Here is a 25,589-nt window from a genome sequence, read left to right as displayed (position 1 = left end):
AAGGAGCACAAAAAAGAACTATCCTTGAGGAATGTCCTCCCACTGCTGCGGATTTAAGCCAGCAGGGTCGCGGGACAGCAGAGAGAAGCCCACACCCCGCATTCGCTGGACAAAGGCAGCAGAGTGTCTCCTGTCGCGCCTCTGTCTGAGAACAGCCCGAGGGGTGCCACCAACAAAAGGAGCTTTCATAGCTCATAAAGGGACAGCGGCGTCACTAGATGGTGCGGGGGGTGCGGACCGCACCGGGTGACACCAATCTGGTTACACTACCATTCCCCAACCCTGCTTTTGTCGTGTTAGACCAGACTCGCACCAGAGGTTTTTTGATGAAAAAGGATGAAGGATTCGCTTGGCAGCATCTGCCGCTCGCGCACCTGAGGCCCTGGCGCGGAGAACTTCCAGGAGATTGGTCTGTAGCAGGGCCGACGCGCATCTGATTCACTTGGCTCCTGTACACCGGTTCATTAATTGGCAGAGGCCGCCCCCTCCCCCCCCTCCTCCCTCTGTTTGGATGAGAAGCAGCCTGGTAGGCTTCCCAAACACACATATCCGAGTCTAATTGCTTGTCTCTTTGCAGGTCTCGGGGAAAGTTACATGCCCGAGTCAAGTGAGTGCAAGTGAAACATGTAAACAAACAAGAAAATGGAGCGACTGGCAGCAGCACACATGTCATGAGGAGGAGTGAAGGGGGAGGGAGAGGGAGAGAGAGATGTATGGGAGGGGAGGAAGACGAAAGCCGTCGATGAAAGAAGCAAGAGGGAGAACAGGGGTATCGAAGGAAGGGAAAGAAGAAGAGAAGGAAGGAATGTACCGATGGATGGTAGGAGAGGGGTGGAATCAAGGTGGGGGTGAAGGGAGGAGCGGAAAGAAGGAATGAGGTTATGAAGGGAGGGAAAGCGGGAAGGAAAGATAAAAAAACTTTATAGAAGTAAGGAGGTAAATAAGGATAGGGAAGACGAGAGAAATATTAACTCTGTGAAAGGAAGGCGAAAAAAGTAAGGGAATTAAAGAGGAAGGGATTTGTGAAGGGAGAGACGGAAGGAACAGATATAGGAAAGAAGGAAGGAAAGAAGAAGAAGATTATGAATGAAGGAAAGGACGGAGTGGGGGATGTTCTTCAGAGAAGTGCAGAAGGAAAGGGTGAAAGAAAGAAAGACAAAAAAAGAGAAAGAAAAAGAGTAAAAGGAAGACTGGGGGAAAGAATGAAGGGAAGATGAAGGAGGGGATAGAGGAAGGATGAGAGCAAACAGAAGTGAAAAGAAGAAAAGAGGAGAGGGCACTGAACAGAAAAATAAAAATGATGGAAAGGTGTATAAGCCATGAGAATGCAGGGAGAAAGAATGAAAGGGTAACAATGAGAAAAAAAAGAGGGGCGGGAGCTAGGAAGAGGGCAACATTGTTTTGATGGAATTAGTGGTGAGACCGAAGGAGAAATAGGGAGAGAGGGAAAGAGAGGGTGAGTGAGACAGAGAGAATGGGAGAGTGGAAACAAAGAGCTGGAAAGTACAGAACTGATGGTCTCAGAATGGGGCAGAGAAGTGGGGGAAAGAAAAAAGGGAAGGAGAACGAAGAGTAGAAGATAAAAAAGAAGGCAAAGGAGTCTAGAAGTAAATGACTGCAAAAGATGAAGAGGGAGAAGCCAACGAGTCGAAAGGTTGAGAAGGAGATAGGAAGACAATTAGGAGGTACAGGCATAAGAAAGACTGTAGAAGAGCTTAGAGTCACTTTATTTCCTTGTGTTCGGATTGGATGCACACTTTTTTAAATATTGACATACCTTTTTTGTGAAGTTACTTTAGTTATTAGTAATAAACAACATTTATGCTGTTGACTATTAAAATGCGATTGTTTACAAAAAAAGGCAAAGTATGAGAGCGGTTAAAAGAACAGCTAGTAAGAAATGAGAAAAGAGTAAAGGAAGTTAATTGGGCACGAAGGTGTCAGTCAAGAAGCAACTAGAGAAGAAGTGCTTGTGCCATCATTGCCTAAATGAGAATTAGGCAACCGAACACCCATAGTGCAAACCACCTCACGGAGAGCACACGAAGAAGTATGAACAGGACCAAAGTGGGCTCCCAAGAGACCCTTGCCTCAGCTCCCACTCGATCCAAGCATGTTGTAACCCCAACTAGGTCTACGTCACTGGGTGCGTCTGGTGTGTCTATGGGAGGCCAGGTCTGCTCATGCCCCGTCAGGCCATGGCACTCTAATGAGACGCCAGCATCACGGTTCTCTCCTGACTTGCTGTAATTTGAGGCTGGGGCCCCGGTGTTGCTCTGGCCTTTGGGGAATTCTTGCCTCGGCCCCCTGCTTCGTGGGGCCTGCCTGGGATAGCAGTGTCATCCCCTGCTGGGCTTTGGTCTTTAGGTTATGGGGCCAACAAAGGAGGGTGTGAATACGCGCGGGGAGGGCTGATTTGTGGCCTTTGTGCCATTCACACCTCGGGCTATTGTGGGCTGGGAGGGGGATAAGAGAAGCAGCCTTCCTAGCAGCCAGGTGTTGTCACCTTAGCCCCAGTGTCTTTTAGGCCTTGTTGGGGGGGTGCGTGGCTTAAAGACTGGATATGGCACCGCACAAAAATGTGTGTCTATAAAAGTACAGAAAGCACTGAGTGGAACAGTGTGTGGCGGAAACAAACAGACTCTTCGAGTGGCCGATGCTTCCAAATAGTAGACTGCACGCCAATGCCATCTCTGTTTGAACTTGCTTTTGTCCCGTTCAGTGGGTTGTGTCGGGCGCCGGCAGTGCCTTATTAAACCAGCCACAGAATCTTGCACACAACTTGTTAAGTTTAGTTTAAAGCCTCGACCTAGTGACGGAGGATGGGTAGGGAGACAGGACAGACTGTCCGCTCAATTACCAGCTCCCAGTATGACAGAAAATAGTGCCATTATAATAACCAATACCCTGAAAGGGAACGATAACAAAATAATGTTACCGTATAATCGCGAGTTAAAGTGAACAGGCGGTGCATTGCGGCAACAACTTTCCATAAAATATTTGGCTGCGCACCACGGGTTAACGGAGCCTCGGCTCGGTCGTATTATCACTAACAAAGCTGTCATTACGGACGCCGGGCATGAATATTTTACAGGGTTGGCGTCTGCCCGGTTCTCCAACAGGCTGGGCCCAAGCTGCACTTAGAGGCTCTGCAGGGGCATGCCTCTCCCTCCCACGCCAAGGGGTTGTTGGGCCCACTATGCTCCTTCAGAGAAGTTGTGGACGTGGACATTCACCACAGAAACCCACAGGACCAGAAAGTAACTAATCGGACTAAACTGAGAGAAACAGGCTGTCTGAGAGGGTAAGGCAGAAGGAACCTGCTCCGAAACCCTTGGGCTCACCCTGTACTTACCCTGAATATGGTCAGCACTGTATACAAGGGGTAAGATGCAGTTCACTTAAGTTACATTACACAAAAGCCCTACCAGCACAGACAAGCAGCCAAGGACTACGTATGCCTGGAGAACTTTGAAAAGGACTGAGCGACCAGCCAAGGTGGCTTGGACTCCCAAGGCAGAAAAATGTAACCATCTCACAAGAGAAGGGTGAGGCTTTAGTGTGGAAAAAGGGGATTGAGGGTGGGCAGAGAGACACACAAGGGTGCGGGTGGGGTGGGTGCAATGGGAACAAGCATTGAAAATGCAATATCTCGCCTTGATTAAGTTAAAGTCATTTGCTTTCCTAATGGTATTGTATAGCAAAGCAAATGGCTTTAACTTAATGAAAGGAGAGACCTATTGCATTTTTAATGCTTGTTTGAACAGTCGCCTTCAGGCGAGGCCCGTGCATGCTACTGTTGAATATGTGGCGTCTCTCACTGGGGTCTCTGCGCCTAAATAAGCTTCTGATGGCAATGGCGTCATGTAACCCTATTCGATAGCTAGGTGAGGCTTAAATGGCGGCGGATGAAGCTAATGTATTACATTGTGTGCCTGTAATACTCATAACTTTTTTTTGCTAGAGGAAGTCTTTTTTTAACCCCATTTTTTTGACTTGCATATGCCCCTTCAGCCACATTGCAATTTCATAATAGCATTTAAAAAAGTTCTCTACGTATATTTGACAAACACTTGCTGAGTGACCAATGCACGCTTCCATTTAAAACAAGCCTTTACAATGCAATAGGTCTTGCATTTAAGCAGTTTGAGCTATTCACATTGCAAATAACAATGCCTTTTATTTTTGTTTGCGTTTTACAATGCCAATAGCTTAAACTCGCATAAATGCGAAAACTATTGCATTGCAAATGCTTGTTAAATCTGAGCTGCAGAATCAAAGAACAATGGAAAGTATTTCATGACTTTATTAAGCTTCTGAAATGTAGAGCAGTATACAATTTCTGAAAAACAATTGAAAAAGCAATCATAAAAGCAAAGCGTTTCATAAACACCGGCAAAACACCGTTTCAGTTGTTTTTTATGGCGCGAAAATTTGAAATCACTGAAAAGCACTGTTTTTTTCAGGTATTGAAATCACTGGAAAACACTGACAAAACACCACCAGAATTTACCCAAAATAGAAACTGAAAACAGGGAAGCCTACCTATACTCCATACGTTTTAGTTATGTTATGTTATGTTATGTTATGTTATAAAAATATTTCTAGAGCGCACTAACACCGATTTGGTTGCTTGGCGCTGTGATCAGCAATAACATGAACATAGAGGGAAGAGGGTTTATGAAAATGCTTGTCTGAATAGCCAGGTCTTCAAGGCTTTCCGGAAGGAGAGGAGATCTTGACAATTCCGGGTCTCCATAGGGAGAGAGTTCCACAAGCGGGAAGCAAGGGTAGCAAACCTACGACCTCCTGCACGCTTTAGGTTGAAGGAAGGCGACTGCAGGAGGTTCTGGTGGAGTGAGCGTAGGTTGCGGGACGGGGTGTACTTGGAAATCAGGTTGTTGATGAATAGTGGGCTTTTACAGTAAAGGGACTTGAAGATTATGCAACCAGTTTTGAAGGCACATCGCTGGACCACAGGGAGCCAGTGTAGTTTCCTAAGGAGGGGGGTGGCTGCCTGACGCCTAGGTTGGTTCAGAATTAGCCTTGCGGCATGGTTCTGTGCCATCTGGAGTCGCTTAGTTAGGTAGTTGGGAAGACCTATGTAGATGGCATTTGCGTAGTCCAGATGGGGCAGTACAGTAGAAATAACCACCTGGGTGAGTGCATCTGGTGTAAGCAGGCGGCGTACCTTCCGGATTTTCTTCAGTTGGAAAAAACACTTGGAGACCACTTGACCAACTTGAGTTTTAAGGGACAGGTCTCGGTCCACGGTGACTCCAAGTGTTTTGGCTGACAGGGAAGGTATTGGAGCTTGACCTAGTTCAGAAGGCCAGTAATGCGGGCCCCAATACTTACTGCTTTCACCTGTCAGGACTAGTTCCGTTTTACCCGGATTTAATTTGAGCTGGTTCTGGTCCATCCAAGCTTTAATGTAGCTTCCTAGTAGTGTAATATTGTTTCCAAATGCTTTTAGTGAGCATGCCATCCACATCTGACAGCTGTGAATAGTGTGGTTTACTGTAGTCTAATTTTTGGGCTGGTCTCTGTTTGTTTAGTCACTCTCATTTTTTACTAGTTTTTCGTGCTGGTGTTTTGACTCACTGGGAGTCTGCAACCAGACCTCGGTACTGTGATACTTATAACATGTTGACATTTGTTAAACTCTTAATTGGGATATTTAACTAGAATATAGTACCCAGGGCATGTAAGTTAAATGTCACTAGTGGACTGCAGCACTCACTCGTCCACCCCTACAGTGCAAACATGACTGCAGTCCTACCATTGTAACCTGCCAGTTTCAGTTTAAACTGCAAACCAAATCGCTCAAAATAACCCCATTTGACATGCCTAAATATTCCATTTAAATAACAATTGGTCACCCCCTATGTAGGCCTTACCGACCCTAAGGTGGCACATGGTAATTAGAACTAGGACATGTTAAAGTAGTTTGAAACGGTAAACATCGTTCGCCACGAAACCGGGATACCGCATACCATTACAACACCCGCGTTGTTACATCGCCTGCCTTTACTCCGCAAGTTGGAACAACGACTTTAGTAGTCAGAAGGTGCTGGGTTTAAAATTCAACACCGTTGTATAGACTGGAATGGGATTATTAAATTATACTATTCCAACATCCAGCGCCCCCTTTAGAGCAAGTCGGTGTTCTGACTTGCAGAGTAATGGCATGCGTGGTTACAATGCGGTCGTTGTCATGACCGCGTCGTAATATCATGCAGTGCAAAACAACCGGGGCACGTAGCATATGCGTCCTAATCATTTCTTTACAGTGAAAAGCGCCTACAACTCTTGTTTCACTGCAGCAACATTGGCTATTCCAAAAAAAAATTGGATTACATTATTACACTTAGAAATGACTATTTCAACTAAGAAACACCTAAAAATATACTACAAGGGTTCATTTTAATAGTTATTTTAAAACCAACTTAATGGTAAACTGAATTTAACTATTAAAGAAATGGTACTTCTAGAAAAGTTAACTCTGCTGTCAAATAACTCTAGAAGCCCATTTGGTTACCTTCCACTGTCACATCAATAAAGCTGTGAAATACTGCTCCCAGAACAGAGACAAAAATCCTTGTGTGTAGGGAGGTGTTGTGCCCTCTGGACCGGATCACCCAGGGGCAGGGCCCAGGAACTTACTTAACCTCAAAGTGGCCTCCATTGTTAGAGGCAATTGTTCATTGACACCAAGCCTTTGTCCCACTAGTCGGTTGGGTATCAATCCCAGAGGGAGGGAACCTGTCCCCAATATCATTTTCAGAGTGACCAGAGTGGAGGTGACTGCCCATTTCTCTGGCCACAACTCTCTGCAGGAGCTCTGCACAAGGGAAGAAAGATTCTGCCATCTTGGTTTTGGGAGCAAGGGGTATTTGGGATTGTTTGCTGGAGGACACAATAGAGCTGCTGCAAATGTGGGTAGGTTTATCCCTTGGAAGATTTTCCCTATTTGATAAGAAGGGGCCAGGAGTCTTCCCCAGGCTACTGCCAGGAAAAAATGTGGCACCACTGGGCACCTGCTTCGAGTACTCCTGTACCCATGGAAGACAGAGGAAGGACTGTACCGGCTGTTGAGAAATGTGAGGAAACCAGAGAAGCTGGACCTACTGCAGCTTGTACCCAAGGACAAAGAAGTGGACTCTAAGAGTCAGTTGGCTGGCCTATTTGGCTACAGAGAGCAACAAGCTGCTAAAAGCGCCTTTTGCTGAAGAACCCAACTGACCAGTTCCAACAGAACCTGCCCTGGACCCTGCTGGTGGCTTCTGCTGAAGTGTCTTGACCCCCAACTGCTCTTCCTGAGGTCCTGGGACTGCCGACTGTGTCAAAGTGTTCTCCTCCTAACATCATGAGAAACCTGGGACTTAAAAACCTTTAGGCTCCAAAGACTTCTGGAGGACTGGGACATACCTGCCAAGTGATTCTGACAAAGGTGAATTGCTGCTGGTCAAAGATTCAGATTGCTCCAGCTCGAACATTTCCGCAGCAGCAAATCCGTTTTAACAGAACTTCATGGAGCAGTAAGGGCTTGTGGAGCCCTGATGTGCTACAGCTTGCAGTCTTGCCGTGCTGGGGGAAGCGAGCTCCAGTTAAGTAATTTAATCCTGAATGAAGAAATCTTTACCAGGCCAAGGTGCCAAGAGTCCTGAGCCAGCGAGAGACCTTAGTTGGGCATAATTATTTTAATTTCTACCTCTCTGAGCTTTCCTAGGAAAAGTCAACGGCTTCACCAGGACTACGTCTGACAGCTTTCCGGCTTTGCGGAGCTCTTCTCAGCCTCAGCTTGTTGCATTGACCAAGTAGAACACAAAGGCAACAGAAAAGTGATGGTGAGGAAAAGGATAACAGTAAGCTATTCTTAAAACGTCTTTAGGTGTTTGAACAAATGTCATCATGAAACTATTCAGATGTATAGATGCTGACACAATTTCAACAAAACACCAGTCCAAGTGAAGATATTTTCAGCTGGGTCAACATATGACGACAGCTCGTGCACGTTTTATGAAAGATATGAGGACCTGAAGGATACCAAATGGCATGCAGCTATCAAGGTCCCGCAAGCATCAAACTATAGTTCAGAGCTTGTCAAGAAGGAAACAAAGAGGTGGAATTTGTGATTAACCTCCCAAAAACGCACAAGAACGGCTTGACTTTTAACTTCTCTAATCCCTTCTAATTCCCCCGCGGCACAGGGGGAAACTGCGCCGCCTGTCCCAACATATGTTCGAATGGAAAGCTAAACACAAACCATAAATCTGAGAGATGCAGAAAAAAAGAAAGACCTTTGAATACTGTTTTTTGAATCCTAAAAAAATTGCTATTTAAACAGATCTTTCAAAAAGTAAAAAGAGAATGTAAACGGGGATTAAAGTAGAAAATGTAGCTTTTCTCACAAAGCCTTACAGGAAGTGTGTGATCCAATATTTGCTTTTACTGCAGGCTTTGCTTGAAATCAGTCCTGTTGTAGTGGTTGATCCACCTGGTCTCTGCAGCACAAGTTTAAAAATAGCATTCTGTGGCTTTATTCAAGCTACCTTTTCCTACAGGGGCTGGGATTTGCCCCAGAAAGAGCAGGTCACAACACAACACTCAATTCTGCAAGCCAGAATAAAAGTGGCGTCAAATTCGGCTCTGTTAGCTTGACATGTTTGGTTATCTGGAGATTTGATTTCAAGGGCAATGTAGTCCAAAGCTAACAAGAACAGTCCGGAAGCGGTAATCCACTTCTGACACCAGATTCTCTCCCCCTGCCCTTGTAATCACTCTGCAGAATATACAGTACCATGGAAGTAGCTTGAATGTATGGTGTCTGGAAAAATGTACAGACACGTAATAGCAAGTCAGAGGTGCTGTCCTTCTGTTGCAATGTAGTGCACACGGCGTGCGCTTTCAGAATCACTAATATATATATATGTGATTCTGAAAGTACACGCCGTGCTCCTGGACTTGCTGCATGTCTTTTGTTAATAGAGCGCAGCTGTGGGCATATTGTAAGCATTTGTGAAAGTATTTGTTATTCGCAGCACTCACACAGTGCTGCAATTAACATGAATACCTTAAAAATGCACATAATCTGCTCCCAGACGCACTCTATTACCAATGGCATGCAGCAAGCTCAGAAGTCACTTGCTACTGAGCTTGGGCTGTGACCTATGACACCCACAGGCTGCCGTGTAAGAGGGAACTTTTGTTCTCCTCTTCACGGTGGTCTCTTCCTCAGCTTCCCTTTACAGGTAAATGACACATTTTTGTGCTGCTTGCTTTTTAAAAGCTGCGGTGCGAACAGTCTCTCGCAGGATGTTCTGTGTGCGCCCTTCAAAATAGGCACTGCACGCTTGGAGAAGCATTGGTGCGTGTGTGTTTGCACACCATATAGGGAACAGTGCTCCTAAGGGAGTGTGCTTCCATTGTGGGAAAGGGACACCCCAGCAAAGGATTTTTTACATGATTTTAGATGTTTCAATGTTTAATTCTTATTAAAAAAAAGTAATCTAATCACAAAACTCATATCAGATATTAGTCAGTTATGTTCTAGTCATACTATTAACCAATATAATTAAATAATAAACAATTACTAATCAATACCAAACACAAATGTCGATATGCCACGTTGACTCCAGAAAAGAATAATCCTCAATCTGTAATTAGCATCAAGACTCAGTAAGGGCTACAGAACCATGTAATTTATGAAAATTTGCAGATTCTTTTGCCCCTTGTACATTCCACTGTGCACTCCACACCACTCTACTCTGCACCACTCCAGTCAGTTGTATGACATTACAACGCGGGCTTTTACCACGCGTGCCATGACAACGCTGTTTTTACAACACAAGTCGTTACAACGACTTGCGCTGTAAGCGCTGGATAGTGGAATAGTTTAATTTTCTATTCCAACTCCAGCCCACGTTACAGTAGGGAAGGTGTTGTAATAGAAAATTAAACTATTCCCTATCCAACAGCGCCCTCCAGCGCAAGTCGTTGTAACGACTTGCGTTGTAATAGCAGCGTTGTAATGGTAACGCGTGGTACTGCCCGCGTTGTAAAGGCTGTTCCCCCTCCAGTCTAAGCCACTCTACTCTCTTGTGCACAACTCCACTCTACTCTTCACCACACTACGCCACTCTGCAACAATGCACTCTACACCACAGCACTCTATGCCAATACACTCAACACCAATGCAGTCTACTCCACGCACCTGAACTCTATGCTAATACACTATACGCCACTCTAATACACTCTGAACCACTGCATTCTACACCGCTTCACGCCATTACTTTATGCCACTATATTCTATGCACCTGCACGCTATCCTGCATCACTCCCCTGTATGCCACTTCATTCTATCCACACCACTCCACTCTATGCCACTTTACTCTACTCTGAAACAATCTACTCTACACCACTGCACTTTATGCCACTGCATTCCTCTATGGTACTCAACTCTGCACCAATCTACTCTACTCTAGCCTGCACTTATCTACTCTACACCACTGCACTCTAAGGCACCGCACTATACTATACAGCATTCTAATCTATGCTACTGCATTCTAACATACTGCATTGTACACCACTAAACTCTATGCCGCTGCACTCTATGCCACTACACTCTAAAACACTGTCAATATACCCTACACCAGTCCACTCTACTCAGTGACACTCCACTGTACTCTACGCAACTGCACTACTCTGCAGTTCTGTACTCAAAGTCACTGAACTCTACGCTACTCTAAACGACTCTACTGCACACTACTGCACTCTAGGCCACTTTACACCACTGCACTTTACAACACTCTACTCTGCAACACTGTACTTTTAGCCGCTGACCTCTACCACACGCTACTCTGCGCTTCTACATTCAATGCCAATGCACTCTTTGCCACTTTACTCTAAAGCACTCTATTCTGCATCATTCCACCCTATGCCATTGCACTCTGCAGAACACCACTTTAAGCCACTGCACTCCATACCACTGCAGCTACTCTGTACCACTCTATGCCACTGTGCTCTGCACCACTCTATGCCACTGCACTCTACGCCACTCTAATCTGCACCACTCCACTCCACTATGGAACGCTCTAATCTAGCCACTGCATTCTATGATGCTGCATTGTATATCACTGCACTGTACGCCACTGCACTCTGTGCCACCATACTCTGCAGCACTCCATGCCAATGCACTTTATAGCAGTCTACGCCACTCCACTCTACACAACTCCACTCTGTGCCACTCCAATACACAACACTCTATGACTCTTCACTCCATGGCACTCTACTCTTGGCCATTCCACTTTATGACACTGCACCTCACTCTCAACTGCGCCACTAACTTTTAGCCATGCTGAACATCAGCCACACTGATGTACAACGTGGCTAAAACACATTGGCGAAGACAATAGCTCTTCCATAAGAGAGACTGGTTGGCTTTGCCAATGCTTTTTTACAAAGCAGCCTGTTTTTCTTAAAAGAAAAAACAGGCCTTGAAAAATAATAAAAATGTTACCAGACCTGCAAGTCTAGTGACTTTAGTAATTACTCGACCTAACAGTAATGTGCTTGACCCGTAAACTGGTCTCAAATTGTGTGATCCATGGCAAATATTTTGTTTTACAGTCACCTTTTTCTTCATTGTCATATATATATATAAAAGAGCACATTCAAATATAGGAGTTCAGCATTTCTGCTGTTCAAAATACTCTTTTGTTTGATTTAATAGACTAAACTTTTGCTCCAAGTATATTAAGAATCTGGTCCACATGGAGGGTATTCATGACGCCTGACTTACCTCTTAATACATGTCATCATAGCAGAGACAGGAATGTTTCTCAGTTTATGTTTTAAAACTCACACTTTTAATATGTATATTACTAAAGCATGTCGTGGTAGCGCTCTGTCATTTACTGACATCCTATTTTCCATTGAAATGGCTTCCAACGTTACCACTAACGTGCAGTTTTATTGAAAAAAACTATATAGCGTTTAATCAATGTGTGAAAATTGGTTTCAGCAAAAATATTTATAATATACAATTCTCCAAGTGAAGTGTTCTGATTTGCTTTGTTCCTATTAAATTCTTTGTTTCCATCATACAGAACTACAAACAAATTACTTTCCTAACTGCTTGAGATACTGGGCTTTGAATTTGCCGGGTCCTGCTGGTGGGCGCTGTAGACGAATTGCTGGAATATATGATATCTTTATGACATTAAGTACCAAATGATGGATTTACCTTTGATTAATTAAACACCTATTACTGTATTGTGTTTTCTTCCAAGCCCAGGTCCAGACTCTTGCAGGTTGGATCCGTTTTTGGCAGTGATCCAAATGGTAACTGTTAGTTTCGGAATCCTGTGCCCACTATGTGTGTGTCTGTCTGTGTGTGGGTGAATGCAGCGCATGCTAGAATTTGGTGTTCTTGAGTATATTACTTACTTGGGCACAATGAAATGTGTTTCATTGGGCCCAAGTAAGTGTTGCCTGAATGTATATTTGCTTACTGTGTAGGAATGTGTGGCCTTTCCACCTACCTTTACTCACCCGCTCTTCCCTACAGTAAGCATTCCCTCTGACCCACCTCAATTCACTCACTGACCCATCCTCTGCATTCACTGACTCGACCTTCCATAAACCCACAGAAATGCACATAATGCTGCCATCAGTTAGCAAACACTTTCACTGTTAAAAAGCCAGACATATTGGGTTTGCCAGTACTGTTTTTTTCGTTTTCTGCAGCAAGAATTGTTAAAGGTGAAAAATCAGCTAATTCCTTACAAAGGCGAGATCTATAGGCGCAGCCAAGGCTTGTTCCTTCTGCTATCTATGCCTCTTTTGGGAGATAGTCCCTAGATTTGTGTTCTATATTCACTGATTGGCAAAGTGGCTACAGAGGTTAGTTGTCCAGAACTCCAGATCAAGGAGCAAACTACTCAAGAGCATTTATAGTGCTCAGTCCTTTGCGACCAATTCCTCAAACAATTCATCTAGGCCACTGTTTTCCTGTCAGATGTACGAGATTTTCTCTAAATGGGAGTATTTGGGGTTTTGGGTTTAGTCTTTTAGGGACCGCATGTTCAATGGCCAGATGTTGTGAGGTTGCTGTGGTACCTGTGTGGTGTTGGTCAGCAGCACAGGGGATATCAGGCATGAGTGGCAAATGGCAATCCGGACTTCTTTCTTCTGTGCAGTTCAATGACTGGGTGCTACTGAGTACGTATGGTATGCATGCATCCTGAATCCATAGGAATACAATGCCTTATCATTAACAACATGGAAAAAACAAATATCTCTTTATACTGCTACTGAGAAATACCCTGTGTCATGTAGATGATGCAGTGTGTACGAATAAAGCTAATACTACAATTCTCCTTTTAATTTTTAGGTGGCGGATGTGGGTGTTGAAAGTCCACAATTAACATCCTGTTGAGGTTTCTGAAGACTAACAATGTTGCAGCTTAATTCACAAAAAAGTGACATTGACAATTATCTGTGCCAGCTAATCAAAAGTATAACATCTTACACATCAGACACACAACTGAACACTGAAGGCCATTCGTTGGTCAAGTTAAAAATGCTTGCAATAGCTATCACGCCTAAGACATGTATAGTTAAAAATGTTTTTTAACATTTGCAGATAAAATGAGCATAATGAATCTCAAGCAGTGTATTCTGGAAAAGTTCAGTCTCACAAACTGTTTCTGTCAGCAAAAGAGTGCATACCTTGGTTAAACATAATTAATTGACTGAATGTGAATACAACTTCAGTGGAAGTCGATATCAGACAACCCATACTGATGAGAAACCTAAGCTACATCCACCAGAGAGTGCATGCACTCGAAAACCGTACATACATAAAGAAGGTGAAAAATGCATATGTGGAACGATGCCTGATCACCAAAGAACGGATTTGTGAGCGAAAGCTTATTAGTGCACCGAATATGTGGAACATTTTAATTTGAAAAATGCTCTTACTGTTCACCAGAGAGTGCATGCAAAAGAGAAACTATATCAATCCTTTGACTGAAAAGTTTTATTCTGAAAATACATTTAACTTCACATCAAGGAGTGCACAGGGGCAAAAAGCCTTTACATTACATGTGATCAAAGCTGCCGTCACAAAGGAAATCTTACTAGATGTGAGAGAAAACATACTGGTGAGAACCCTTATGAATGCAATGGCTGTAGCAAAAGTTTCACTCAGAAACAAGCCTTAGTATGCAAGAGAGAAAACACACTGGGTAAAAACATATCCATGCTCTGAATGTGGGAAAAACTTTGGTCAGAAAACTAATCTTATTGTCCACCAGAGAACACACACAGACATGAAACCTTATCAATGCACTGAATGTGGAAAATGCTTCAGGTACAAGGAAACTTTAATTAGGCACCACCGAACACATACAGCAAAAACTCTTTATCAGTGCTTGGAATATGGAAAAGGGTTCAAAAGGAAAGAACGTGTTATTCATCACCAGAGATTGCACACAGATGAGAAACCTTATAATTTCTCAAAATGTGGACAAGGCCTCAGTAGAGAGGATCACTTTACTGCCCATGAAAAGACACACATAAGCAAGAAACCTTATCAGTGCTCAGAACGTGGAAAAGAGTTCAGAGTGAAGAAAAAGTGTACTATTCACCAGAGAACACACACAGGTGAGAAACCATATCAGTGTCTCAAATGTGGAAAAATGTTCAGTCAGAGAAGAGTTCTTGTTTTTCATTACAATACACACAGAGATGAGAAGCCTTATGAATGCCTAGAATGTTGGAAATGCTTCAGCACAAACTCAACTCTTACAATTCATCAGAGGAGACACACAGGTGAGAAACCGCATCAATGCAGTGAATGTGGGAAAAGATTCTATTCGAAACAATGTCTTATGGTTCACCAGAGGACACATACAGGTGAGAAACCATATCTATGTTCAGAATGTGGTAAAAGACTCTATTCAAAAGAATGTCTTACAATTCATCAGAGGACTCACACAGGTGAGAAACCATATCCGTGTTCAGAATGTGGGAAAAGATTCATTTCAACAGCAGGGCTTATAATGCACCAGAGGACACACACTGGTGAGAAACCATATGAGTGCTCAGAATGCGAGAAATGCTTCATGCAGCAAACAGATCTTATAATGCACCAGAGAAGGCACACAGGTGAGAAACCACATCGATGTAGTGAATGTGGGAAAAGGTTCAGGGCGAAAGGAACTCTTACTGTACACGAGAGGATGCATACAGGTGTGAAACCTCATCAGTGCTCAGAATGTGGGAAAAGCTTCAGTAGGAAAGGAATTCTCATTGAGCACCAGAGGACACACACTGGTGAGAAACCTTATCAATGCACTGAATGTGTGAAAAAGTTCAGTGTGAAAAAAAGTCTCACGGATCATCAGAGGATACATACGGGTGAGAAACCTTATCAATGCATTGAATGTGGGAAAAGTTTCATCACTAAAGGAAATCTCACTGATCACGAGAGAACACACACTGGCGAGAAACCATATCAATGCTGTGAATGTGGGAAAAGGTTCAGTGAGAAGGGAAATCTTACTGCGCATGAGAGGAGACATATAAGCGAGAAACCTTATCAATGCTAAGAATTTGAGAAAAACCAAGTTTTATAATACACATTAGTGTACACAGATGAAAAAATGATATAGATGCTAAGAATATGTTAATAGGTTCAGAATTAAATGAAGCCTCACTACTCACCGGACAACGCATCTGGGCAGAAGAGATTACTAATTCCTGATTTTTCAAGTCTGATCCGATCAATTTCACAAAATGGAAACAGTTGTACTAGATCTTTCATCAAGACAACACCATTGTCACACTACATCCATCATGAGAAGAGACCCATCACCAACACTGGCCATGTTCTTTGTTGAGTAATTTTTCAAACCTTTAGCTTCAGTAACCAGTCGATTGAGGTTAGTCCAATGTAATTCTTGATGGTTGCACAACAGCATTTTGAGATAATAGTTCAAACACATGAAAGCCATGTACTTACTGACTGTGTATTGAACATGAAGTTAAATGGATATGATGCACTTCACTTTCTTTTCTGGAAAATCACCTGGGAAATCCCTCCATTTGAAATAGTTTACTCTAAGTGTAAGAAAATCCTCTACAGGAGAAAAAGGACTATTGTCCCACTGTGATCAAAATGGCTAATAAAAAAATAAAATCTATATGAAATAAATCTCTTTGCAACACCTCTAACAATGAGTGCCAGGCACAATGGTAACTGTTTTACATTAATGTATTTTATACGATACAGTGCTTTATCTTTTCGCCTCAAACATGAAAGGCTTAAAAGAAGCATTTGTGTAAATTTTTCTGCATCATTTCATGCTCTTTTACATATTTCATAATATTTTACGTATACATTAATTTTATATTTATGTTGATTCATGCTAATTTTAAGAGTTCATTTTAAATATGAAGCTTTATGTCTCCCTTTAGAGATCATGGATTTTTCTTAGTAACAAAATTACCAAATATGATGTAATACACAGACATTTGACTCAACTACGTGAATTTAGCTTTTCTACCTGTGGCCTATATACTGCATGTCCTTATCTTTCAAGGAGTTTGTGATGTGTCAAATCATCCAGACAATGACCTTGAAAAGCATCTAAGGTGACACAAGTCAGAGACATCTAGGTTATGAAGTCAGACAGTAAATGTATAAGGGAAACAATGTAGACTGAATTGAAGTACTTTTGTTGTAGTGGTGCATACCGATTACGTTCGAAACTAGGTGGAAAGCCCCCCAATGTAGGGTAAAGGTCAGGGGTCCTATGCAGTGAGGTCTACACCGCAGATTACCGTAAGAGGCCCTGCCATACTGCCGTACCGCTGACGCATTTATTCCTATGCTGAGAGGTGCATATTGAGCCAATTCCGAAAGGAGTGCAGCTGAGTCAAGCTGATGTGTGTTTTTCTTTCGAGGCTATTCTCTCTCCCAGTCAAAGCCTAATAACCACAGCTTCTCTGCATCCAGGCATCCAAAACATCTAGATGCAAAGTACTCTTTCTGCTTGTTTCTGACCTTTATTCTGCCTCTTTCTGCTCGTTTCTGACCTTTATACTGCCTCTTTCTGCTCATTTATGACGTTCTTTTTGCCTCTTTCTGTAAATGATCCTCCTCTTTCTGCTGTTTCCCTCCTCCAGCCGTTTCCCTTCTACCGCCACCCTACGCCTCACCCTCTCCCAGGACCTACTTAATGGAAGCCGCAGTACAACCCCATTGAGCAGGTCCTTATGCCAGCTCCTCCTGTCCAGCTTGCCCTCTGCTGTCTTAGGTTTTTCTGCCTCCTCTGCTCGTTTTCTGCTAATTGTTCTGCCTCTTCTCTGCTCACTCCTGCCCTCCATTGTGCCTCTTCTGCTCGTTCCGACCTTTATTTAGCCTCTTTCTCCTAGTTTCTGACTAGTATTTTGCCTCTTTCTGCTAATTTTTTACCTTTATTTTGCCTCTTTCTGACATTTATTTATACTCTTTTTTTTTTGTGCTCCTTTCTGACCTTTATTTTGCCTCTCTCTGCTCCTTTCTGACCTTTATTCTGACGTTGCATTCACAGCGCCCAGACACCCCAAGGGTTGACAGTGCTTCGCTATGAAGCAAACACAAGGAGATGATGGATGGAGCACTGAAACTTTTGAGACACTCACCCCCAGTCACACATCTGGGTTGAATCATCATTGTTCTTTACCTTATTTTGCCTCCCCAGTTCAGACATGGCCATATGCAAATCAGTCTGACCCTGTGCCTCATGGGAACAGTCCAGCCCGAACTGCCTAGCCAGATCTTCCCTGGATCAGAAACAAGCATCCTGGGACTGGGTTTGGGCTAACAGCCCTCATCAGCCAGGCTAGCTTAAATCCAGTGGCAAAGTGAGTAAATGGTAACTTATTGATGCTCGCATAGTGTAGCTCATAGAAGTTTTCTTTAGGGTGTTAGGATGCCAAAGACATTCCCACCATGTTCCAAATGTTCTTTTTATTCTTGCTGTTACTGACATTCATTAGTGATATTCTTATTATTTTTTGTGTAATTATTACTAATGTTCTAAAGAACAGGATGAGACTGTTGAAATAAACATATATAAATATATTTTGTCTTTTCGTAGTGAGTAATTGTGTGATATTCAAAAGTAGGAAATCGGCTTTAAATTACCACTGTGTCATTGATCCCTTTAGGGTACTGTTAGTAATCCAGAAAGCATGGACATCACATTCCAACCTGGTACTGGCAAATAGTTTTACCCCCCTGGTGGGCTTAGACGAAAATGACTGACAACCGACATCTACCCAGCCATCGTCATTAGTTTCACTAGGGGAGGGGGAAGTTATCCCATGTCAGTTCCTTAGCTGGAATGTGGCGGGCACCAGAGCCAAAAGACTAGATCCCACATGGATAGATTTTCTATCCAGTAACCATGTAATTGCTCTCCAAGAAACATGGGATACCTCACCAACTTTCTGGATGGATGGCTTTTCAAGCTTTACTATACCAGCAACACCAAGCAGTGCAGGAAGAGCCAAAGGTGGGCTAGTTCTGCTTTTTTCACTTAAATTGGCAGGGACGTTTAAGCAACTAGAGTCTGGTTCCCCAAATATTTTAATTATAGAGTGGACTATTTCACCAGGTCGCGTCCTAGTGGTTACAAATTTTTATAACTCATGGGTCAGACAAACAGACTCAGCCCACGTGGATCACCTGGAAAACGTCCTTAACGACTACAGTCATAAATCACGCACTAATTTCGAACTCATAATTTTAGGCGATTTTAAAACACATAAATGTGTTTTAAAATGTAATTTGGGCATTCCGGAGGGTCAGACTGACAATGGTAACCTACATTTTGTTCACACCAAAGGGGGGGGGGGCGCTTGAATTTTTTCTTGCTAGCCTCAACATGTCTGAACACCACAGTACAGGTAGTGGCGAACCGTTGCCCACTTACAAAGGCTCAGAAAGTGGGTCTGTGATAGATTTTATTTTCATTTCTCAGGGTTTAACCTCTAAGGTGAAAACATATGAGGTAATTGCCTCCCCACATAGTGACCACAACCCAGTATCTGCTCAGATTCACTGAAGTGACTTATGGAGCAAACACCTGAGCTTTCCTAGGGCTTGCACATCGACGGTGCCCAGTGATCAGGGCAGACGGCTCAAGTGGGGTAAGGTGGTCCAGGAAACCTTTATGGCTTCCCTGCTTCCAAAGATAGAGGAACCCATGTGTATCTGTCTAGACCAAAATGCCACCAATAGTGAAATTATTTTAGCGTTTAATTTTATTTGCTCACAAACAGCTAAAGAACTCACAGTTCCCCAATCCCGACTGCCATCTAAGCTCCATAAATGGTTTGACAGTAATTGTTCTAGAGCCCATAGAGACCTGAAAAATGCACTTAAATCAAAGCCGAGGGATAAAACTTTAATCTCCAAATTAAGACTGGAATATAAGCTGGTTATCAAAACAAGAAAAAACACAATAAAAAATAATGCCTGGAATGATTTACTTGATGTGGATGTTCTACGTAATAGTAGGAGATTCTGGGACATTATAAATAACCAATTCTTCTCGGGAGAGATTAACACAATCTCCGATTACATTATCAGTGATGAGAAATGGGTTGACCATTTTAAAAATATATATGGTAGTAATGACATTGTGGATGAAAATGGCATGGGGTTAGGTATGGGGCTATCGGTAGTAGAGTTCAACGAGGAGGAGGTGTACAAAGCTATAATGGACTCCACCAAAAATAAGGCTCCGGGCCCTGATGGAGTCCCGGTAGACATTTTTAGATATGCCCCAACTACCTGGTCCAAAGTCCTCACCAATGTTTTTAGGGCGACAAATGATGGATGTTTCCCAGAAACTTGGACAACATCTGTCATAGTGCCCATTTTTAAAAAAGGAGATAGGGAGGATCCGGGATGCTACCGACCAATTTCCTTAATAGACTCTGCCTTCAAGATCTTGGGCAGAGTACTATTGACTAAATTGAGAGCAAACCTGGAGCTTTGTGGGGGCCTCGCAGAGATACAATACGGTTTCAGGGAGAAATGGGGAACCCTAGAGCAATGCTCAAACCTACATCTCCTAATATCAAAGTATACAGTGGCCGGGGAGGGTTCGCTATATTTAGCCTTTATGGACCTCTCCTCGGCTTTCGACCTGGTTAATAGGTCCAAACTCTGGGCTATACTCCGTGAGCTTGACATTGAGGATTCCTTGGTGGCACTCATAGCAAGTTTGCACCAGGGGCTCTTTGCGAAGGTCCGGGTTACCAGGGAAGGGCGATGCTCAGACAGCTTCAGGTCAAAGAAAGGGATCCGCCAAGGTTGCATCTTGGCCCCGCTTTTATTTACTATTTATATAAATGACCTAGGGAAGTCCCTGTTAGCAGGCAATGCAGATGTTCCGCGGGTAGGTGGGAAGCAGATTCCGGCTCTCCTTTATGCGGATGATGCCGTTCTCATCGCACGTACGGGCATTGGCCTACAGACCCTTCTGGAGCTATTTGGCTCTTTTATGGGTAACTTAGACTTAAAAATCAATGTAACCAAATCACATACAATGATTGTGGGCCCACAGAAAAACAAATTACACACAAAAACCTTTACTTGTAAGGGTGAGGTTCTCTCCAGGGTCCCTGTTTTCCCATATTTAGGGGTCCTGTTTGATGAGAAAGGCTCTTGGGTCCCGCAGATTAAGGCCAAGAATATTTCTTTAGCCCGGTCCACAGCAGCCCTGATGGCCTTCACGAAAAGATTGGGGGCTAAACCAATGGAGGCTGTGTTAAAAGTCTATAAAAGTAAATGCGTTTCCATTGCTTCATATGGTGCAGCTCTGTGGGGGTATGCTAACTTGGATAGTATGCAGAGGGTAGAAAACAAGCTTATTAGAAGAATCTTAGCGGTCCCAAATTCTACACCTACCTACTCCATACACGAAGAAGTTGGCCTACCCTATATCACAGATGGACTGAAATTGGCCCCTTTACTTTTCTGGGCCAATACCTGGTTAAATACAGAGTTGTCTTTAAACCACATCATTCTTAAAGATGTGATTGCAATGGAGGGGGCAATGAAAATATTATGGTTGAAATACATAGTCATCATTCACTGCCCTCGGGAGACCAGACCTATATACAACACCTTCAAATATTAGGAAAGTGGACATTGCATGGATCAAAAAGGAATTCCAGGGAGAACACGTTTAGAGAGAGGAGTCTGAAGTCATCAAACCATTAGTAAGAGCACATTTGGTCTTGTCCTCTTCCCCCTCTATGGAACCATACCTGCAATTTGTCACAAAACCCTTGCATAGATTTTTATTAACCAGATTTAGAATGAACCTGATCCACTATTCATTAGGCTGTTTCCCTGTGTGGGGAAAACCAGAGCATGCACCACCCTGTGAGTGTGACCAGTTTTCTAATCAGGACACTCCATTTCATGTTTTTCTGTGGGCTTTACAATATGGAGAGGGGAAAATATCTAATACCCTCCTGAAAACTATGGGCTTTATACAAGTGAGACCAGCCTTGCTTTTTCTTCAACGGTTACCAGATGCATATGTCACTTTTTGTGTTGCAAGTTTTTTAACAGCCGCTTATAGAGGACGAAATAAAAGAATCCCTAGAACTGTATTATTTTAAACTAAAAAGTGAATCAATATATCAATTTTAACTCTTTTTTTATATATTATGGTGTTTAATTAAGTGACTTTTGTAAGAATGCTGTGTAAAGTAAATGTATTGTGGGTATTTTTAAAATGTTTTAAATGTATGTATTATTCTTGCCTTTTATGATTTTAACAAAAATCAAATAAAGTGTATTTTGACTGACTGCATGGACATCACACCGACAAATACTTAGAGTGGGGTTGGGCAGGGCTACAACACCCTGACTTTTACGCTCAAGCATTGGTGCTCTAAACAATGTTCAGGCGCCAGTTGGTGGCAAAAGCCAAACCTTGTAGAACTAGACCAGAGTCTTAGTTTATACATTCAAGACTTAAGAAAAAAATGCCAAACTTGTCAAAAAAGGTCTCCCTACTGGGGAGAGGAATCCCAGGCAGTTAAGGGGATAGATACAGTCTGTTTCTTGTTTGATGGCTAGCCAGTGTCACCTTTGGCACTTACACCAATCTTGTCCTTCACTTGGGGCAGATTTTAAGAAGTCACTCAATACAGTGCTGAAAGCAAGTTGTTGCACTGCGATGTATGTATGGGAGAGGGATGTATGATGATGCAACGCATACGAAAACAACGCATACCATTACATCGCATGCATTTACTACGCAAACCATTACCTCGCACTCCGCCTCCACATGCATGCAAAAGACCTTCACAACGCACACAAATACAGCGCATTCTATTACACTGCAATATTCTCCCTAACAGCCCCCCAAAACACACTACGACACCCTGACACAAAACAGTAAAGTCTATAAAATGCTCCAACCCAACAACTTAATATAGCAACATACCAAACACAGTACGACCCCCTGACACTACCCTCAACCCTAATGCGTAAACAGTAAAGCCAAAAACAGTGCCATTCACTACTTAGCCCTAACCCTAAAGCCTAACACACTACCATATATGACTCTTAACCCTTAGCCCAAAACACTACCATATACGACTCTTAACCCTAAGCCCTAACCCTAAGCCTTAAACACTACCATATACGACTCTTAACCCTAACCCTAAAGCCTAAAACACTACCATATACGACTCTTAACCCTAAGCCCTAACCCTAAAGCCTAAAACACTTCCATATACGACTCTTAACCCTAAGCCCTAAAGCCTAAAACACTACCATATACAACTCTTAACCCTAAGCCCTAACCCTAAAGCCTAAAACACAACCATATACGACCGTAACCCTAAAACACTACCATATACTACTATTAACCCAAAAGCCTAAAACAGTCCCCTCCACTACACTTCCCATCAACTACCCTAAGCCCTAAAACACTACGAGTACAGCGTCGTCCTTACCTGTCTCTCGTCGTTGTTCCAGCGTTGTCTCCCTACCATCCGTGTCCCGGCGCCCGCGTTGCAAAAGCGCCGGTGATGTAATGGCGTGCGTATTGAACACTTGTCATAACGTCGCGTTCGTTTTGATGGTACGCAACGTAAACAAGCGATGTAACGCATGCATTGCGATGGTCGATCACCATGGGAGAGAGATAAAAATCACCATGTTAAAACATATGGTGCTCTTCAGCTCTCCTCTAGCACTGACACACTTTTGGCTGCCTAGCATCAACGAAGGCACCCTTGCACCATGATGCAGGTGTCCAGGTAGGATTGGTGAAGAAGGAAGTAACCATGAGAAATAGACTGTGATAGAGATGTGTACAAACATTAGTACATCTAGAATTGCATTGAATCCATGAGTGAATGCACAGGACTGCTCTAACCATGGAATGCCTACCACTAACAAATGTTACCCAGAGCAAGCTGCTGAATTGCATTACATTTCTTTGCAAAGCCTTGCAAGGCCACACAAATCAGGCCTTGCATGTTTTTGAACATCTTGAATAAGCCTTTGCTTTTCCCTGGGCCACCTTGCACAATACAAGGGCGACACAAAGGCTTAGTAAATATGGCCCTTCTTATTCGAGCAAATTTAGATAAACTGAATAGAAGTGAACAGCAATATTTGAGATGGTTTGAAGTAAGTTCTTATGTTACAAAGGGGGGACATGGATACCGTGCATTAGCATAGTGTGGTCTGAAGATGATTAGTGCTCCCCTGACCACATTGTTTGGGCCAACGTGGATAAATGACAGCGATTGGTTCAGCTCTCATAGATTCAAGACACTATTGATAATGGGATAGAATGTGTGTTTAGACTCACTAGTGCTTTGTGAATGTGTGTGCTGTAAACTGACCCAAATGCTAGGCAGCAACCTCAAGGTTCCATATGGAATTGGAACATACATTTTAAGATGCATAGAACAGAGAAAGAGGGAAGGGGACAGAGAGACAACAAGCATAGAAAATGCAAATACAACACTAGACAAATAAAAATTGGCAAGCAACGTATAGGTTCTTTGCTCCACAACAATCTGCCAAAAGAGGTAGTGGGATGGAGTCCGTTTGACTAGATCTAAATATCCTAGATTCCGCCCCGTTCAGCTGAACACAGAACATTTGCAGCAGCCTCGTCAACTATTGCTGGCTGCAGAGAAAGGTGACGGAGTTCACTCAGATTTTGTGATGGGGTCTGTAGATACTGGAAGGAGTCAAAGCAAGTAGGCTGATTCATTAATGAAAGAGGCATCCGGGGGCTTAGTTGCTCAAATAGCGGTATAGGAAATGGGTAAGTGTCAATCGGAGACTTACATTGTGCCCAAAATGTGGAGGCCTATGTGGTGGCTACTCTAACTCTAATCACGATCATAGGAGATGGGACATTGGCCACCATCAATTTGCAAGACAGTTCTGTCCTAGGTGGTGGTGAATCTGGAAATGCTGGCAAGAGGGATGCAAACTCCTACCACTCACCTAGGTTGGACACACAGGTAGAATCTCAGCAGAGCTTGATGCAAGTTTGGAATAGAGCTAGCCCAGAAGACTTCGAATGATTGTCATATCAGCTTAACGATTCTGGAGATTCAAGTCTGGATGATATGCTATGGAAAGTGTCTGCCACCTCAGAAGTCCTCCCCAGTGAGCATGATATGGAAGGCCTTGGTTTCAGGTCTTTGATGCTTCTGCTTAACGATAGAGGTGGGCGGTTAACTCACCTCCGCAGACAGCGTTTGCAGAACTTTGCACCTCGGCGGAGTTCAGTAAAAAACTCAGAATTCGCCACATAGCGGAGTTTGCCCCATCAACAACCATTAGTTCTAGACCATATGTATGTGTGTTGCCGGACTGCAACATGGCCGTCAATTGAGAGTGCTCTCTGTGCCTGCACTGACTTAAAGTCCAGTTTCTGAGCTGTCCCGTACAATAAAGAAATCTTGACACAAAAGTTTTACCCACAAGGAGGGGCTTATTCGTACGCCAACGCCATTCTGATTGACAACTGCCCTTGAGGTCAGACCATGCAGCTGCGATTAAAGACGCAGAGGGCACGAGCGGCAATGAGTGGTTGCACTTGACAGAAAGAGGAGCGCCAGCAGGTGGCAGAAGCATTGTTTATTTACCTGCGTCACTAGGTCCATGTCAATGCATCTTGCACTCCTTCAGCATTGCCAACAACTACCTTCAAGAACGATGCGACCGAGTGACATCTCTGTTAGCCTCAGCAACACCATGCTGAACCAAGAGAGCCATGGCGGTCGGCACCTCAGCCCCCATGGCGCAGACCGGCACAATAAGTGTTTTACTTTTAGGACACTGTTTGCGGGAGCCGTAAGCGACTCAGGCAGGCGCTACTCATCTTTCTTAGCTGAACGCATTGTGCAGTTCAAGCCTCGTTTTCAATTTGTCAGTGGCAAGAGAAAGTGCCACTTTGTCTTGAGACTGATGGACGGAAAACGAGGTTTGAACCACACAATATGTTCCAAAGCTGCCTTGGCCGAGTCGC

At 43.4% G+C, this 25,589-nt stretch overlaps 1 protein-coding gene across 2 annotated transcripts in view; it reads left to right on the top strand.

The window, feature by feature from the left end:
• LOC147700516 (uncharacterized) overlaps nucleotides 1-18,136 on the top strand; it is a 35,475-nt gene extending 17,339 nt beyond the window's left edge. For both annotated transcript variants that reach the window (XM_086929679.1, XM_086929680.1), the window contains one exon: nucleotides 13,397-18,136. In XM_086929679.1, the coding sequence (XP_086785805.1) occupies nucleotides 14,337-15,617 (1,281 nt within the window). In that variant the 5' untranslated portion in view covers nucleotides 13,397-14,336 and the 3' untranslated portion in view covers nucleotides 15,618-18,136. The remainder of the gene's footprint in view (nucleotides 1-13,396) is intronic.
• Nucleotides 18,137-25,589: the final 7,453 nt, after the last annotated feature.

Source organism: Lissotriton vulgaris, chromosome 7, assembly GCF_964263255.1.
Source record: "Lissotriton vulgaris chromosome 7, aLisVul1.2, whole genome shotgun sequence".
Lineage (NCBI taxonomy): Eukaryota > Metazoa > Chordata > Amphibia > Caudata > Salamandridae > Lissotriton > Lissotriton vulgaris.
This window is presented reverse-complemented; position numbering and strand designations above follow the sequence as displayed.